The sequence below is a fragment of the Lissotriton helveticus genome, chromosome 1_2 (genome assembly GCF_964261635.1).
Source record: "Lissotriton helveticus chromosome 1_2, aLisHel1.1, whole genome shotgun sequence".
NCBI classification, from domain to species: Eukaryota; Metazoa; Chordata; class Amphibia; order Caudata; family Salamandridae; genus Lissotriton; species Lissotriton helveticus.
Window position 1 is genome coordinate 2024220 of NC_136058.1, and position 18548 is coordinate 2042767.

The 18548-nt window shown below is 42.4% G+C and overlaps 1 protein-coding gene across 1 annotated transcript in view; it reads right to left on the bottom strand.

Annotated features, from left to right (window-relative positions):
• Positions 1 to 3746: 3746 nt before the first annotated feature.
• The window catches only part of WDR47 (WD repeat domain 47), a 381791-nt gene continuing 366989 nt past the window's right edge, over positions 3747 to 18548 (bottom strand). The window contains exons 14-15 of the mRNA XM_078668245.1: positions 10116 to 10334; positions 3747 to 5160 (exon numbers count right to left, since the gene is read on the bottom strand). Of these exons, the coding sequence (XP_078524371.1) occupies positions 5018 to 5160; positions 10116 to 10334 (362 nt within the window). The 3' untranslated portion in view covers positions 3747 to 5017. The remainder of the gene's footprint in view (positions 5161 to 10115; positions 10335 to 18548) is intronic.

An 18548-nucleotide genomic window follows, 5' to 3' on the forward strand; every position in this document is an offset into this window, starting at 1 on the left:
GGTTTGAGGGTGAGGGGTGTGTGTGGGTGAGGGGGGTGTGAGGGTGAGTGGGGTGAGAGGGTGTGAGGGTGAGAGGGTGTGAGGGTGAGAGGGTGAGAGGGTGAGAGGGTGTGAGGGTGTGAGGGTGTGTGAGGGTGTGGGGGTGATGGTGTGTGAGGGGGTGAGAAGGTGTGTGAGAGGGTGTGAGAGGGTGAGGGTGTGTGAGGGTGAGGGTGGGTGAGGGGTGTGTGAGGGTGAGGGGGTGTGAGAGTGAGGGGATGTGAGGGGATGTGAGGGGGTGTGAGGGGGTGTGTGGGGGTGTGAGGGGGTGTGAGGGGGTGTGTGGGGGTGTGAGGGTGTGTGAGGGTGTGAGGGTGAGGGGGTGTGTGAGGGGGTGGGAGGCTGAGGGTGTGGGGGTGATGGTGTGTGAGGGGGTGTGAGAGGGTGAGGGGGGTGAAGGTGAGGGTGTGAGGGTGTGTGTGGGGGTGTGAGGGTGTGTGAGGGTGTGCGAGGGTGAGGGGGTGTGTGAGGGTGAGGGGGTGTGAGGGTGCAACAAAGTGTGAGAAACCTTGGTGTTTGCAACCACCATCATCAGCCGGCACAGAATGTTTCACCATTTATGGGATTTAAGGAATGCTTCAGCCTGTCCAGGGTAATCACCTACTCCAGGATTAATTTCTGTGTTTCATTATATGTTGGCTTGCATATGCCATATTAAGTGTCCCAAATCACGCAGTGAGAGCAATCTTTTAAATTAAAATCGGAGGACCATGTTTCCATCAGCCTGGCTCGCCTTCACTGGTTGCCAGATAAAGTCAAATGTAAGGACTGGCTTTTTTCTCAATCACCTTTGAGGCAGCTTATGGACAAAGGCCTAAATATTTTAAGAGAGATGTTACTATGCCTAGATACGAAGTCTAAAAGTGCTTCCACCACTTACCCTCCAAGACAGCGTTTCCCAAAATGTGGGTCTCAACATACTGGTGGGACGGCAGTCGATTTATGGTAAGAAAAAGCAAAAAATACTAATGCTTTTACATTTTATATTCATCTTGTCACATGCCAGGCTATGTCTTATGGCAAATTGCTGCTTATTATTTTAACATGCGGATTGGAGTATATTTATCTGGCTGGAAAGTGACATAAGTTTTTTTAAGTGAACTATATGCCAAGCCTGCTGGGGTACAGGAAGGGTGTAAGGAAAGGCGATAGGATGTAACACAACTTAAATACCTGTAAATGAATTGTACACATATTTCAGAATATATCAGCATTTACGAAACAAAAAATTAAGCACATTTTGTTTGTAATTGTGTGATGGAAACAAAGAATGCAATAGGAACAAAACATATCAAGCCACTTTTTCTTATTAATGTGATAAGATAATTATTTAGTGAAACCAGATTTTCATACATGATCATTTGTGTGCAAGATTTTAACAGTAAAACTGTAAGTCTGTGCAAATTAACTAGTCTTTTCAGTGGCAAATGTGCTGTCTGTAAATGACAGTGGGCTACTGCATAATGTTTTAGTAATATATTTGTGACCATGTGCTCCACAATGTACCACCAGCTACATACTATACCCTTACCATGATCCTGCAGAATACATTTGCCACAGTTTCTGTGAAACTAGGATTGTTCACAATTCCTATGACTTCAGTGATGTAACACCGATGTCAGCACCATCCCTCTGAAAATTGTTACATCATCACTGGTGCAGAGGTACTGAACTATGTCACGAAGTCCAGTTTTAAAGCAAACCCTTAAAAGTATTCTCCAGCCAGAACCCTGGATCACCTTACAGTATTTCTTGCTGCTGTTTTTTTTTATCTCACAAAGCCATTTCAACAAAGAATGTGCTCCCTATAAGTGATCACACACAATCATCCCACGTTTGCATGACTTTCACACACAAATTTAGAAATTTGGATGAGGCCTAATGGCCAGAGCTGCCAACTTTGGATATGGGGAACCAGGTGATAGTCTGGGCATTGGTTTTGGATATATCACTTAATCTCCTGTGTGTGACTAGTATGAATCTGCCCTTATATATTGCACTCTGGTGTTCATGTAAAGTGCTCCAATGCCCTTGAACAGTGCTCGTGCTATATAAAATTGCAAGCAAAAATAAATAAATAACACACACACACACACACACACACATATATATATATATATGTATATCTATATAACACACTGAAAAAAACAAAGGTTGAAGGAATGCTATAATTTGAATTGCACAAGTTATAGTTACCTTCGGGCATGCTTATTTATTTATTTATTTTTTGCCACAGATTTGCGGATACTCTGCAATTAACAGCAAAAAAAAACCTTTTTTTTTTTTTAAATGAAAAAAAGTTTCTGACCCCAAGGGGAGACCATCTGGCGCTCGCTCCACTGCTCACACCAAAACTTTCTAGGAAGGAGCAGAGGTGGCTGAGAAGTTGTGTGGAACGTTTTGAGAAGATTCATCACATGGTGTCAAAGTTATTAGGAAAACAAAAAAGGCTTTTCCCATGAAAACGCAGACCTAACTATAAATACCCAGTGGAAGAAGCCTTGTTGTTTTAGTGGACATATGCCATAGACCATTACCCTACTTTTAGAAGTGTTCCTGCTTCAGTGCAGTTCACCTTCTGTCACTTTTACGGTCAGTATCTTGACCACAGTTCGATCAAGACATGTGGAATTGAACCTGGGTCACACTAGGCTTTAAAGTGGCTAAGAGCAACATTGCAAGAAAATGGAGGGCGGACTCTGCGCCAACACTGAGAGACTGGAAAACCGACATGGATTGGTGTATGCAGGCCGAGAGGGTGGTGCACGAGGAAAGAGGCTGCCCGCAAAAATGGACCAAAATATGGGGGGGGAGTGGAATTCAGCTAGTGGGCTGCTCTGTCCGCCTGTTAATAACTATTCCCCTCTTGAAGAGGATTAAGAGCACAACACAGTGTAAATAAATGGTGCAATTCGATCAATGAGATGGGAGGTGAACTATATGATATGAGGCCAATGTGGATAGTCCAGGTGTATAATTGTTGCGCTACCTATGAACATGTACCAATTCACTTCTTGATTTTGTATATGCCCTGAATGAAACAATAAAAAGAGTTATACATTTTTTTTAAAAAGACATGTGGAATCAGTTCACTTAAAGCCCGAGGCAGATATACAATCATCACGCTTCAGAGAGTGGTGAAGATGTTTCTTTTTAAGGCATATCACCCACCAGGTTAGTTCTCGCCACACTAGCAGTATTTTATCCATTAGTTATTATGACTAGCTGGTTAAGTCTTTTCCCTGTGCAAAGTCGGCAGTTTACGGAATAGGGTAGCGGTGGATGATGAGAAGCCATGCACTTGTGTAACTAAGTTAATCCTGGGCAGTAGCTGACAAAAACTGATATAACATTATATAAGGTGTGTTTTAAATACTGTGCCATGTAACCATTAATTAAATGTTACTACAAAAACAGGATCTCTCGCACTCTATTGTTTTAACTTTCTTCTCTACCCTCCTCTTCTATCCTTTGACTCCTCCTCATTCCCCCTTTTCTCTCTTTGGCGTTCTCTTAACTTCATTGCACCTCGCCGGCCATTGATTGTAGGTGAGTAAATTGGGGTTTTTGTGATAAGAATGAAAAAAAAAATTAAAAGATGTAATCCTAAAAACAGGATGCTAGATAGCAAGGTCAAAGCACATCTAACAAAACATCATTAACATCCGTCAAAACTAAACAGCAAGCTTAGAAAATAAAGTCAATAATTTATAATGTAAATTGTCAGGTTTTTATTGAGAGCACAGTTACAATTTCATCATGACCTTTTCCATCTTTTTTTTTTTTTTTTACAATAGTTAAAATGCTTTATGTTGTGGACATACAAAATAATCACTATAAACACATAAGGTCTTGCATATGGCAAATAAATAATATTACCTAGGCTTTATTTGTGGTTTTAAATTAAAACTAAAGAATCTGTACAGTAAGAAAATATAACAATACATGACCAGAATATACTAGTCTCTGAAAACAGAACGAGATTCTGGCTTGCACGGAAATTAAAGTGCAAGAATAAAAATCCAAATAAACCTTTGCACCGGGGTACGCAAGCTGTTTGCATATTGTAGTGTCATCATGCAGACATAATATTTGAAGCCATGCTCTAGTCCCATTAAAATGGAACTCACAATCTTTTGCCTTATTCCGGAAAAACTTCCTCTTACCTCTCAGTCCTTTCAAAGATTGATTTCTTAGCAACTTGCCACTGGCGACGTGCTACACTTTTGCATTTACAGAGCGATGCTGTTGCATTCAAAGAAGCAAGATTTTAACGCACACATGCTGATCACTTCAGCTTTACTGTCTGAAGAAAACCATGCATTATGAAGCAATTCCATTAACCTTTGTCCCCAGTGCAAAAGGTCCAGAAAATAATAACACTGTATTATGAGGCTATAAAACAAAAGTGCTTAAATGGTTTCCTTTAACTCCGTCATTCATTTTTTAAAATTATATGCTGTATTCCTTTGGGATAGAACAGTGGAAAAGGAACTGATGATTGTTGACCTGTTTGAAAGTTGATGCATTTGAAAGAACTGTGAACATGGGAGAGCGCAAACTTAATCCTGCCCTATTTGTTACGTTAGTAAATTGTACACCGATAACCTGGAACGTCTTTTTCGGTTTTATGTTAATAAAAAAAGCTGTAATACAGGGGAAGTCGAGATCAAGGAATGCATTAATACTAAAATGTAAACACGTCATCCAGCTGGTTTGGAGTGCACATATACGTAAAACAGGAGCTTTCCAATCGCTGTTGGCAACACAATAACAAAATGTCACAGAGCGGGGGACCACATGGAAGACTGGTAGCACTGGAAAGGAACACGAGCCACGACAAAGTCCTAGCGATGAGTGGGGCCCTCCTGTCGCACAGCGCTCTTCTCCTGGCCAAAAGCAGCAGTTTGCACGTCCACACTTACAAAAATTGCAGGTTTCTCATTCTCAACACCTAGGGCCCTTGGCTCTTTTCAGTCTATGGGGTGTAAGACCAGAGGGTTACAGTTCTATCCGCAGAAGACGACAAGAAGGAAAGATCCTGTGTGTGCCATCTGCACTGGATTACTTTGTCTTTGTGCTCCCCAACCTCCATAACCGGAAGCTGCTTTGTCAGGTCCCCTAGGAGAGATGGGTGACACATTAGTGATCTTACTGGCAATGGAAGCATTCAGAGGACTACAGGATGAAGTAAGAGTTAGAACTTAGAAGACAGGCAAATGCATACACAGAGATTCACTACAACAGGCACATGTTTTCTGCAACATTCACTGAACTCAAGAACAACACATAGGGCCTGATCACGATGCGGACTCCGACCATCGGTCTGAGCCCTCCTGCCGGCATCATAATCACCGATTCGGAATCCCTTCCGACCAATCCATTTCGATGAGCTCGGTTGGAAGGGAATCCAAATTAGTCTTCCGAATGACTTACGATGGGCTTGGAGAGCCCGTCCGCCATTCTCCCAGATCCAGGGACTCCTACCGGTCACAATATGATTATATGCTCTTCCATTGAGTGTTGCTGTCCCATTGGCTTAATTACCTCTGATGGCTTAATGACAGTGTACATAAGAGTGATCTCCATCAAAGTTATTGGTGTGTTTTCTGTCTCAGAGTCCCTGATTTCTCTTTATTGGTATAGTTCATGTCCCTGTAACAGCATACTCACTGTCCTGTTTACATTTATACCGGTGTCAGGGCTGAAGTAATGGAGTGTTCACTGACTTGGTCTCTCACTCACTGTATGAATCTACTGTGCCAGAGTTTGAGAACGAGCCGGGGCCCCTGTGTGCAGGATAAATATGTCCTGACAGGGAATAAACAATAAAGGGTAAGAAAACACCTGGGCAGGGTGAATTACAACATGCGCTGACATAACAATTTAAATTCAACTAAAACATTAACTGTGAGCCTAGAAAATTATATTCAAAATAGATTTTTTTTTGATTAAGTTTTATATAAAGGGAAACAGATTTTTTGTTTTACATATTTATAGTCAGTCAAGTTGATCTATTCATATATATATATATATATATATATATATATATATATATATATATATATATATATATTTCATTTTTATAAAAACAAGATTTCAATCATTCAGTGTTGTGCTAGCAAAATTAATAATACACCGGACCTGGGTATTTACAACAAACAATTCTGTAATAGAATCCATGATCACAATATACCAGTGTGATGATTAATAGACATGTTGTATGGGAACTGGCGGTATGTTGTATGTTGCGGTATGATGTTGCACAACAACATACCGCCAGTTCCCATACAACATATCTATTAATCATCACACTGTTATATTGTGATCATGGATTCTATTACTGAATTGTTTGTTGTAAATAACCAGGTCCATTGGACCGTAGTATAGTACATCGTGTATTATTCATTTTGCTAGCACAACACTGAATGATTGAAATCTTGTTTTTATAAAAATGAAATATATATAGAAAATATGAATAGATCAACTTGACTGACTTAAATATGTAAGAAAAAATATTCGAATTTTTCCCCTTTATATAAAACTTGATCAAATAAATATCTATTTTGAATATAATTTTCTCGACTCACAGTTAATGTTTTCTTTGAATTGAAATTGTTATGCCTGCGCATGTTGTTATTCACCCTGCCCAGGTGTTTTCTTACCCCTTATTATCTACGGTACCAGAGAACATGTTCCTCTATCGCATGCTTCTATCTGGTCCTGCAACCTTAGTGTGAGCCGCTCTGACTGCAAACCCTGTGTCAGGGGATTGTGTTCATATGGTTTTATCCTGGTTTATGTGTCCCCTTGCTTCAGTGGTTGTAGTTGCCTGATTAATGTTAGCATGCTCGATCAGTGTTTTGGAAGTGCTTCTGGTGTGTACTCAAGGTAGTGTCTTCAGGCTGCAGTGTTTGTGCGCCCTGGGGCCTGCCTCTCGGCCGGAAGTGCTGGAGAGTTCCTTTTAAGACCTTGCTTCTCTCCTTCATCATGCAAGATCCACGGCCACATTAACTGAGTCTTTCTATTCTAGTGTGAGCTTCTGTCTCCTAATTTGTGACCTTACGTTTGAGGATGAAGGTCTTTCTATGCTCTGAATATTATCACTGTGGTCCACTGTCAGTGGCTTATCACCTCTAAACTGTGTATTTCAGGTCCAATGAGTGAAAGTTGCGGTCATGGGGATGTGTGAACCGTGTCAGTTTCCATTGGTCTCATTGTCCCCCTCCCCACTTCAATTGTAACACTACCCCAAATCAAATGTTTCCCCATGTTAGTCTGTTACCTGGGTAATGTGACTCCACTCTCAAAGCCACACACTCAGATTATATGAATTATTGGGTTGTTCTTGATGTGGTTAAGATGAAACTTGGAAACCAACTTAGATATGAACTTCAGATGTGTATGCAACATAGCCTTGTCAGTATCAGCAAAGGAGAATACTTGGATCTCTTCTACTATCATGACCAAGATGGGGGCAACAGACAGGCCTTCTTCCAAATAAAAAGCTTTAGATCAGAGTCACACACAATTTAAATCATTTTGATCGGGAGCACTACGTTGAGTTCCCACTTTAGCACTGATCTCCAAACAGGTGGAAAAATCCACAGCAAACTCTTCAGAAAATCTTGAATTATGGGTTGAATGAAGAAGGTACTATGGCTGGGCCTCATCCACTAAAGGGCTACCACTGCCAGATACACTCTTAAGGATGCATGCAGCATTATTCACCCTGCCAAGCCCAGCAAGCAGTATTCGAGCCAGGTCAAGAGATTGAGAAACACTGCTGCCAGCCTCAACGTGCAGCAGTGTACTGGTTGCGGTAGCAGAAAGCGAAGGTGCTTTGACATGCAGAGCTACCCTGTGGGCAATGTTTTCGGTGCACAATGCAAAGCCCCCAGAATCATTCTGCAACTTCATTCATCGGGGTTCGTAGTACCCAGTGCAGCAGAGAAACTGAAAGGAATGCATATACGAACTCTCTTAACCGGTCTACAGAAAATCTGTCCTCCAATGATCCTGGCTCCTGAGACCTGGAGGTGAAGACGGAATATGTCCAGCTGCCTCTGATACCACATAGGTTTATCCTCTGGATACATTGCTATCAACAAGGCTGGTCACTACTACCCTTGCAGCCCTTTCTCATGGCATCTGGACTCAGTACTGCTAAAGTTGTTTACTCTGGAGTTCTTTATACCCTGGCTGGAGCCATGCCATCATGTAAATTTTCAGTTGGCAGCCAAAGTCAAAATATCTTGTGCTTCCTAAAAAGGGTAACCCAGCAGGTGTCACCTTGATTCAGAATGTTGCTACACATAGCCACAGTACTGCATGCCATACTCAGACAGGTCCTTCTTGTGATATACACCGGACCCGCTCCTGTGGCATTTCAACTCCCTGATGCAATAGCAAATTTATATGCAACATCTTTTTTGATCAGATCAGAGTCATCTGGCCAAGAGTGACCGTCAGTTTCCTTCTAAGCATTCCTGGGAAGGATCCATGAACGCTGTGATCTCCAGAGATGAGACTGGATAGGACCTTAAGGCATGCAGGATGATATGAGACCCAGCAGGTACAGGAAGAGTCTCTCTATTAACTTAGCCTCCTCCCCACTGTTTCTTTCCTTTCCAGCAGGCCCTGCATCCTGTGAATATTTTCTTCCAAAGCACCTAGAATCCAGGTGTGCTCCAAAATAAATGATGTCCAGAGATGGTTTCAGGAAGAATATTTTGAAGCTGATTGACAGGCTCAGATCTTCAAACAGATCGAGGCCAGTCAAAGCTGCATCAACCTGTACTTTTGATGGCACCATCACTACCAGCCATCCAGGTAAGGGTAGTTTCGTACCTTCTGAATGTAAAAAAGAGCTACCATGTGTGCCACGCACTCAGTGAACACCTTAGGAGCAGACTGCAAGACTCCAAAGGCAAGATCATGAGCTGCCTGTGGAACAATTCCGAACCGGAGGAACCTCCAATACTTTCAGTAGATGAGGATATGGAAGTAGGTGTCTTGACGTCCAATGGCAACATCCAGTCTCTGTAATGCAGACAGGTGATCACCTCTACCCACTTGTCAGAATTAACTACTCCACAACCAGGCCTTGTATAAAAATTCCCCCTACGCAAATACGCTGCAACAATTGGTTGCACCTAGACTCATGATGCTTCTTCGATGTGGACCCTTGAGTCTGTGAACACCATGTGCAAGGAAAGTGTTGTAACCTGATGACCTATTTACCCCAATGGAGGTACTGGTGCTGAAACTGTGAAGGGAAAATCATCTGTGGTTATGTGAAGCTGTCTGGTAAAACACTGGGGCTCTCGTACTGAGGTCCTAAATTAAGTTTAAAATAGATGTATTCAAAATATGCTAAATTAAGTTTCACAGACATATATATATTCAGTTCTTCAATAGAAGGATCCATTCAATACACAGACTCAGCAAAAATGTGAATCAGGGCTAGCATTTCATAAACTGATTGGCCACATAAAGAAAATGTGGATTCACCATTGTTTGTGAAATGTGTAGAAGACTCTTCTTCTCGAAAATGTTACTCCTCAAAGCTAATGAAGCAAACATGTACCTAAATGCATTTAGGAAACAGTAATGTTCTACAGGGAATCATCAGAGAAATACACTGCTACAGTATGTGTTGGGGGTGCCTATATATAGGATTTTGAACCCTTTCAAATTCCCATTTTCCTACAAAGGCACCAAAAGCTGGCTTTGAGGTAAGTTTTACGTTTTTTGAGTGTTTAGGTTTAAATTCCAGTGTCTCAAGCTTTCAAGACTTGCATATACTAAGTTGTAAAATAGCTATTGCAGGATTTCTCTATTTTTTCCCATTGTTGAGAATATATTCCTTTAGTAAACAAAGTCTGAAAGTTATATGATCCTGCTAGCACTCTTTTCAACATTGGTACATTTCACCGGGTGACACTACTCCAAGCATTCACTCATTCATTCAACCCAAGTGGGATCCATGGCTTGAGACATTGCAGACAACAATGTTACTTTAACATTTAAAAAAAAAGAGCAAGTTTAATAACATTAATAATTAGATAAATTACCTTGTAAATCTGTCACCTTAATTTTCATGTCATAGGATCCTGTGAGTAAGTAATGAGCCCCAGGTGAGAAGCGGACAGAACGAACGTCACTGGAATGAGGGTGGTAAATTTGTACCATTCGGCCTCCTCTAATGTCATACAACATGCAGCTTGAATCTTCTTGTCCTGTAGATAGAAGACGACCACTCGGATCAACGGCGACTGAAGCCACCGCACTACCTGTAAGGTAATATACCAAGAGTGAACTTATCAATGCGTGCAAAACGCGTGTGCTCGCTTTAAAAAAGCATAACGTCATTCATTTCCCCCGTTACTAAAGTAAACAAACACTGCATGTACTCCTACATTTATAAAACTATGCCAATCACGATAAGAACCATATGAGGGGCATTTGATTCAGTGCTCTGTTACCAAGGTATGTTACAACTTTCACACTCATTTTTATTTGGTAACCTGAATACAAGACATTGTAGTTGCTCTTAATTCAACACTAAAGCTTTAAAATAAATCACATTGGCTGTATAAGATTCCTGGATATGCTTACAGGAAGGAAGTATTAAGGTGCTGTTCATAATAGAGATTCTCACCACTTTCAATCTATGGCTGTTTCAGAAGGCCTTTGTTCTCTTCAGCGCACATTTTTATAGCACGCAATCGGTCACTAATGCCGTTTCAGCGCTTGCAGTAATCTAAGTTAAACCACAGACAGGACCACTACTTACCTATATGCTTCAATGCACAAAGTAATGTTTTAACGGTTCCGTCATGAGCGTCGGTTGGCCTGTGCTCATGACGGAACGGTTCCGTCATGAGCCCGTTGGCTCATTAGAACGCTCAGCACAGCGCGAAAATTCGCGCCGCGCTGAAGCGGTTAATGAAAGGGATGCACTATTAGGTGCCACCCTTTCTCACTGTCCTGACGAAGACCCCACCCTAAGGCTGGATTCACCTAGCGAATGCCACAGGGGTCGAAACGTTGACTATATGTGGCTCACAAGTCCTGATAACTGTGAATTATTAACAGTGTCATTTGAGATCTATGTGATTGTGGAACAGTTTGACCATTGTTAGGCCGGAACAGTATCTTCATGAGAATGTGATGGCTATATGTCACACCTCTCTTCCTTGTCCACCCTCCTCACGGTCTCACTTTGACCAATTACACTCCTTTTCCCGTTTCCCACACCTGAGCACCTTTTTGAAATATTAGAAGAATTTAAAGATATAAGTTGCCAGATTTAAACAGCATTTAATAAATTGCATTTTGTTGACAAATCTCCAACGTGGTATTGTGAAGGCAGCTTTAATTTGTACCTCGCTATTGAGAATTATTTGTTGTTACTGTGACCATTTTTTTATTGTATCGCAATACTAACCCGGGTCTGGTAGCATTACGGATATCCCCAATGACATACAACATTACTGAAAAGGAAGGCAGAAAGAAAAAAAGACCACAGTGTGAGGTCTCTATTTGTTGAAATGTTTCAATGTCTGTTTGTCCCTATTCATTACCATCCTTTGTGTTTTGTAGCTTTACAGATATCTGTTTCTCAGTTGCCTTTTACGTTTACATGGATTTCATTCATTCACACTTGCTACAAGGATTTGTATTCAAATTCCATGACACGTTGAGGTTAATTAAAGAGAAGGAATCCAAACGTTAGCTATTTTTATGGCTTCCTAATGTACCCAAACATTGTCAAGCTACTATCGAACTTGTCCTGGCCCATGGCGTTCCCCATGGCCCCATTAAGGTGGTGCCACTCAAATGCAGGGCCAGGGCTGGGATGGAGAACTTTCCATTATCACACATTCACAGAAGATTTCAAGGAAAACTATTTTGCAAATATTCTCTCAAATGTATTTTCCATTCTGCCCTGCAGCTCTCAGGTCTGGATATTCCTCAGCATTTCAGGAAGCAGGAGCATAAACCATTCTCTGAAATAAACAGGGCTTGGCTGAAAGGTATTTGCCTCCATTGCTCCTAAATTAGACTTCTGACCAGCAATGAACAGACGTCTAAGATGGTGCACTTTCTTTTCTTTTTTTAACACAAACCTAATGTCACCTCTGGCCGCACATTCCTGAACAGTAAAAACAGATGTTTTTTTAAATACCTAAACATGACTCAAAACCTTGTCAGATTCCTCTTCTCCCTCCACCAGCTGTCATAGCGACATAACATCAATTATTCTGCTACTTAAACTGAGGTAATTAGACTCCTCCATAAGGAGCTTTGAAATGCATAGCACAAAATGTAAAAACAAATGCGGGTAAAACATCTATTCAGACCAGAAGAGTCAATCTTAGTTTCCAAATGTGTTATGTTCTACCATATAAAAGTACGGGATCCCCAGTTTGTGTTTTTTAAAGTGTGATCCAGCAGAATTGGTGTAGTGTAGTCACTGGCCACAGAGGTTTCTTCACTTATTAAACATGGTTATGAGAAAGATTTTTTTAAATGTAATTTTTTTTTTCATTTGCAGTTTTTTGTATAGTGAGAAGACCCAAACTAGTGTCGGAGTGCTTCACAAAAGAGCTGTTCTACTGCACACATCAGTTTACAAAATAAATGAGAACAAAAATGCATGTAATCCTGTAACAATTCTATTATCATTTTTGTATGGAGGAATATTGTCTGGATTAAGAGTTGCAGTTGAAGTCAGATTAAAAAAGTATTCTCGAAGGTCCCCAGAAGTTACACATTAGTTTTCTGGGCTATCATGACAATAAAAGGCGAGAAAATCCTTGTGATCCTCAAGTTCTCAAAACCGGTATAGGAGCCTTTAGAGATTGGGGGAAAATGCTGGGATTATGAATGGCAATTGAAGTCAGATTGTCGGAGTGAAAATGTATTCTCGACATTCCCCCCTTATATGCTCTTGGCTTCCTTGAAAACAAATGGTGAGTGGACACTTCCCTAATTTGGCTGCCAGGTCTTGCAATGGTTCTTATTGAGGTAGGCCATTGTCTTCTGGGAGGTGACACTGTCTAGTCCATACCAATCCGATTCCTGAGGTTGGCAATGTAGCTGTTGTCTGTCAGCTTTGCGTCCCAAGAACCATCTGTTTCTTGACTCGGAAGTTAGGAGTCTGTCAGACAGGATCTAGTTACATTATCATGGGGAGGAATTATGGTAGGAGATATGTAGGGTGTCCATTGTATACGGGCACAGAGGTAATCGGTGCAGAAAAGCATTCTGGCAAACTCACCAACACAGCAGGACGGGTTCACCGCCCTCCTATGCATCCCTTAGTAGTTGATTTGTAGTAAAATAGATGGAGGCTGAGGGGACACCCAGCAGCCGAGAGGTCCATGAAGGAGTTTCTGTCCATCTGCTATTTGCTGCGTCTCTTCAGTGTTACAATAAAAACACACTTTTCATTGGACAACCTCTGTGGACTTCGTGGGAAATGTGTTATCACTTTTCAGTAATGTGGGTTAAATAAAATGAATCTCTTTATACCCTCCAACAATTATTGTGTGTAATGCTATAGCCTCCTGGGTGAATGCATTTCACATTTTCAATATAAGGAAGAAACTAATTCAAGGGAAACAAAATACCTTGTGCTATCTGCTTGACGAATTTCCAAGGATACCCAAAAATATTCAAAATTTCTTTAGTGTAGCATTGCTTCATCCATAAGGAAAATGCTACTTACCAGTATGCATCTGTTCTTGGCATGTAGAGCTGCAGAGTTACACACTGTGCATAGATCGCCACCTAGTGTTGGGCCCGGATGTTTGCAGTTTGTTGTTGTCCTGAAAAGTTCTTTGGAAGTCACGAGATAGGTGACTCCTCCTTTGGAACACATTGCGCATGGGCATCAGCTCCATCCTCAGATTGTTTTTCGCCATTAGGCAAATGATGGAGCTTTGCAGGAAAAGGAAGGATGTCCATGTAATCTGTATCTAATTAAGATAATACTGGAACAGACAAGGGTAGCCAGGGAGGCGGGTGGGCGTGTGTACCTCTGCAGCTCTACATGCCAAGAACAGATGCATACTGGTAAGTAGCATTTTCCGGCTGCGAGAAGAAAACGGGCAGTTCCACAGATTGATTGAGGTGAAAGGGAGAAATGACTTTGGGCAGGAATTTTGGATTAGTGTGTAGAACGACCTTATTATGATGCATTTGCAAGAAGGGTTCTTGAATGTTTAGTGCTTGTAGTTCACTAACTATTCGCAGAGAAGTAATAGCTACTAGGAACGCAACCTTCCATGTTAGAAATTGTAGTTCACATTTATGTAATGGTTCGAAGGGAGGTCCCATTAGCCGTGTGAGAACAATGTTTCAATTCCACACAGGTGAAGGTGGCACTTTGGGAGGAATTATTCTCTTAAGACCTTCCATAAAGGCTTTAATAGCATGCACTCTGAACAGAGATAGATGCTGTCTGTTTTGCAGATATGCTGCTATTGCAGCAAGATGCAGTCTAATAGACGTGTATGCTAAGTTACATCTTTGGAGGTGCAGTAAGTATCCTATGATGTGTTGAATAGACACGTCTAAGGGATTAATATTATTGTTGTGACAATATATTACAAAGCGTTTCCACTTGGCTGCATAACATGCTCTAGTGGTTGGGCGTCTAGCTTCTTTTATGACATTCATGCAGTCTGGAGGAAGGTTCAGATATCCAAATTCTAAGAACTCTGGAGCCAAATCGCTAGGTGGAGCTGAGCTGGGTCCGGGTGCGTGATCTCTCCATGGTTCTGTGTTAAAAGTAAGTATGGGCGAATTTTGCGGATCTATGGTCCGCGAATTCCCGGATTTTCCCGCGAACTCGCGGATTTTTTTGCGAATTCCATCTACTCAACTGGAGTACTTTCTACTGGCTAATCAGTAAGTGCTACCTCGTTGGGTGAATGTATAGTGCTTTTCCTACACTGCAGTTGCGTAAAGGGCCAGAAGATTTGTCTCCACTGACCATGTGTGCCTGTAACTTTACCACCGCGCCAAAAGGCGCCGAGGTCCCTTGAGTGAGATCTCCATCATAGTTGGGAAAGGGCGGGAAGACGTTGGATACCGCTAGTGTGTGGTGCGGGGCTACTATGCGTGTCAACATGCCTCTTGTGGATAAAGGGTCAGAGAGCGAGCAGGGCAGCAGGTGAGGAGAAAGCAGCCTCCTGGTCACAGGAACTACACGGGGATTGCGCTCGAGAAACTCATGGATTCAAAGACCTCCCTCGAGTATTACAGCTAATTTTTGACGGCAGATATGGGGTTAAAGCACACTTGCCCAGCCTCGACCGTGTTCACTAATGATTTGGGCTGATTAAAACGTTACTGAATTTGAGCTTTAACTCAGGCACCTGCTTTATTTATATCTGTAAGTGCTTCCTGTTGAGGTTTAATTTTTGGCCCACAGGAAGCACTTACAGAGTTAAGGCAGGTGCCCGAGTTGAAGCTAACTTTATAACCATTTTACAATGGCGCCGGCAAGCTGCCAGAGTTGCTTACTTGCAAGTTGCAACTCTGGCAGCTTGCCGGCGTCATTCTAAAATGGTTACAAAGTTAGCTTTCTTCAACTCGAGCACCTGCCTTAACTGAAATCCGCCGCGAGCGGATTTGCGGATTTTTCGGCAATTTTGCAAGATTCGCGGATCGTGAAATTGCCGAAAATCCGCAAATTCCGCCAGTGGAACGGATTTTCCGCCCATAGTTAGTTAAAAGGTGAGGAGACAGGTATAATTTTTGGTGCGGTACCACAGACAGTTGTAGCAGTGTGGTGTACCACGACTGTCTGGTCCACGTTGGAGCAACTAGGATGAGGGTCAGAGAATGCTGCTGTAGTTTGCATACTACTAGTGGCATGAGTGGTAGAGGTGGAAAAGCGTACGCAAATCTGTTTGACCAGTTCATCCATATCGCATTGCCTTTGGACAGTGGGTGAGGATATCTGGCGGCGAAGCTTGGGCATTTGGCGTTTTCGTGAGTGGCAAAGAGGTCTATCGGAGGTTGTCCCCACATCTGAAAGAATGGTTGAAGAACTTTCGTATGAAGTTCCCACTCGTGGGTCTGTTGTGTCTGACGACTTAACAGAACTGCTATGGTATTTTGTACTCCTGGAACATGTTGGGCTAGAAGGAATATGTTTTGAGGTATAGCCCATCGCCATATGTCCTGAGCTAGTTGAGAAAGTTGCAGGGAGTGTGCTCCGCCCTGTTTCTGTATGCAATACATGGCTGTCATGTTGTTCGTGCGGACTAACACAGCTTTGTTTGATACTTGTTTTTGGAAAGCTTTCAGTGCTAGGAATACAGCTAGTAACTCCAGGTGATTGATATGGAGTAACTTTTGTTGTGGTGTCCACCTGCCTTGCATGGTGTGTTGCAGTAGGTGGGCTCCCCAGCCGGAGAGCGATGCGTCTGCTGTCAAGACTATTTGGGGAACTGGCTCTAGGAACGGTCGCCCGTTGGAAAGGTTTTTGGTGTTCCACCACTGCAGAGAGCGATGAGTCCGACCGTCTACCCACACTAGGTCTGTTAATTGACCTTGAGCCTGGTTCCATTGACGTGCTAAGCACTCTTGTAGAGGACGCATTTGAAGTCTTGCATGGGGGACTATGAAAATGCAAGAGGCCATCATCCCTATGAGCTGCATGAACACTCGTGCTGGAAGGGAGTGTTGTGGCTGAAACTTTGTGAGAAGAGTTTGCATGATGGCTATCCTTGCTGGAGTGGGATAAGCTAGCGCTGTTGAGGTGTTTATTGTGGCACCGAGGTACTGTCGTACTTTGGATGGTTGCAGATGACACTTGGTGTGGTTTACTGTGAACCCCAAGTTGTGGAGCAGTTGGATCGTGGTATGAGTGTGTTCCACACACTGGTTGTATGAATTGGCCTTTATGAGCCAGTCGTCGAGGTACGGGAAGACATGGATGTGCTGTCTTCGTAAATGTGCTGCCACTACTGCTAGGCACTTGGTGAATACCCTTGGTGCTGTTGTGACTCCGAATGGGAGTACTTTGAATTGATAGTGCTGCCCGTCTATTACAAATCTGAGATACTTCCTGTGAGCTTTGTGAATGGGAATGTGGAAGTATGCGTCCTTGAGATCTAGAGTAGCAAGGAAATCGTTTTGTAACAGGAGAGGAAGGACTTGTTGGACTGTGACCATGTGAAAATGGTCTGACTGTATGTATATGTTTAGCGGTCTGAGGTCTAGAATAGGCTTTAGAGAGCTGTCCTTCTTTGGGATAAGAAAGTATATGCAGTAAACCCCCTTGTTTTGTTGGTGCATAGGAACTGGTTCTAATGCACTTTTTTTGTAGCAAAGATATTACTTCTTGCTTTAACAGTGATAAATGTTCTTGTGACATTGGATGCTGTTTGGGTGGTATGTTTGGAGGGGTAGATGTTAGTTCTAGACAGTAACCTGACTGAATAATTTGTCGCACCCACCTGTCTGATGTGATGTTGTTCCAGGCAGGAAGGAATTGTTGGAGTCTTCCTCCCACAGGAGTGGAATGTTGGAGGGGAAGTGGAGGCAAGTCATTGGGAAGGGGTGGAGGCAGAGCGGGAGTTGTTGGTTTTGCCTCTGCCTTTGTTGTTGTTACCCCTGTAACCCCCACTTTGGTAGTCCCTAGTGAATGTGGATTGACTAGGGGTCTAGTAAGAAGTGTAGGGGCTTTCGGAGGAGTAGCCTCTTGCGTTGCCTCTATATGATGAGCGACGAAAAGAACGTCTGGGAGCTTGCTGCTGCAAGGCTCCCATAGATTTTGCTGTGTCGGTGTCTTTTTTCCTTTTTTCTAAAGACACATCAACATTTGGGCCAAATAAATGTGCATCATCAAATGGCTGATTAAGGATGGAATTTTATACCTCAAATACGTAGCCAGGCATGTCTACGCAGAAGGGTACTGGTATTGATTGCCTTTGAGGCAGTATCTGCAGCATCTAGGGCACAACGAATGGAAGTATTAGTAATATTTTTACCTTCTTGCACGAGTTCATTGGCCCTATTTTTATATTTGTCTGGTAGATGCTGCATTATGGACTCCAGTTCATCATAATGTGCCCTGTCATATCTTGCCAACAACGCTTGGGTATTGTCAATGCGCCAAATGTTAGCTGCCTGTGACGCTGTTCGTTTACCAGAGGCGTCAAGGAGCTTAGATTCTTTATCTGGTGGTGAGGTCTCACCTAATGTTTGTGAATTAGCATGTTTACATGCATTGGACACTACTAAAGAATCTAGTGGTGCTGGACCTCCAATGTTAACTGGATCTGTAGGGGCAGCTTTGTATTTTTCTTCAATGTGAGGGTTGAGGACCCGAGCCCTGACAGAATCTTTAAAAACCTCTGTTGTGTGCTTGGTGACACTTTTAAGCATTGGCAAAATGGCAGTAGACCTTTGTGTGTTATCAAAAGTGTCTAATAGGAAATCGTCCTCCACAGTATCGCTGTGCAAGTCAACCCCATGGTACT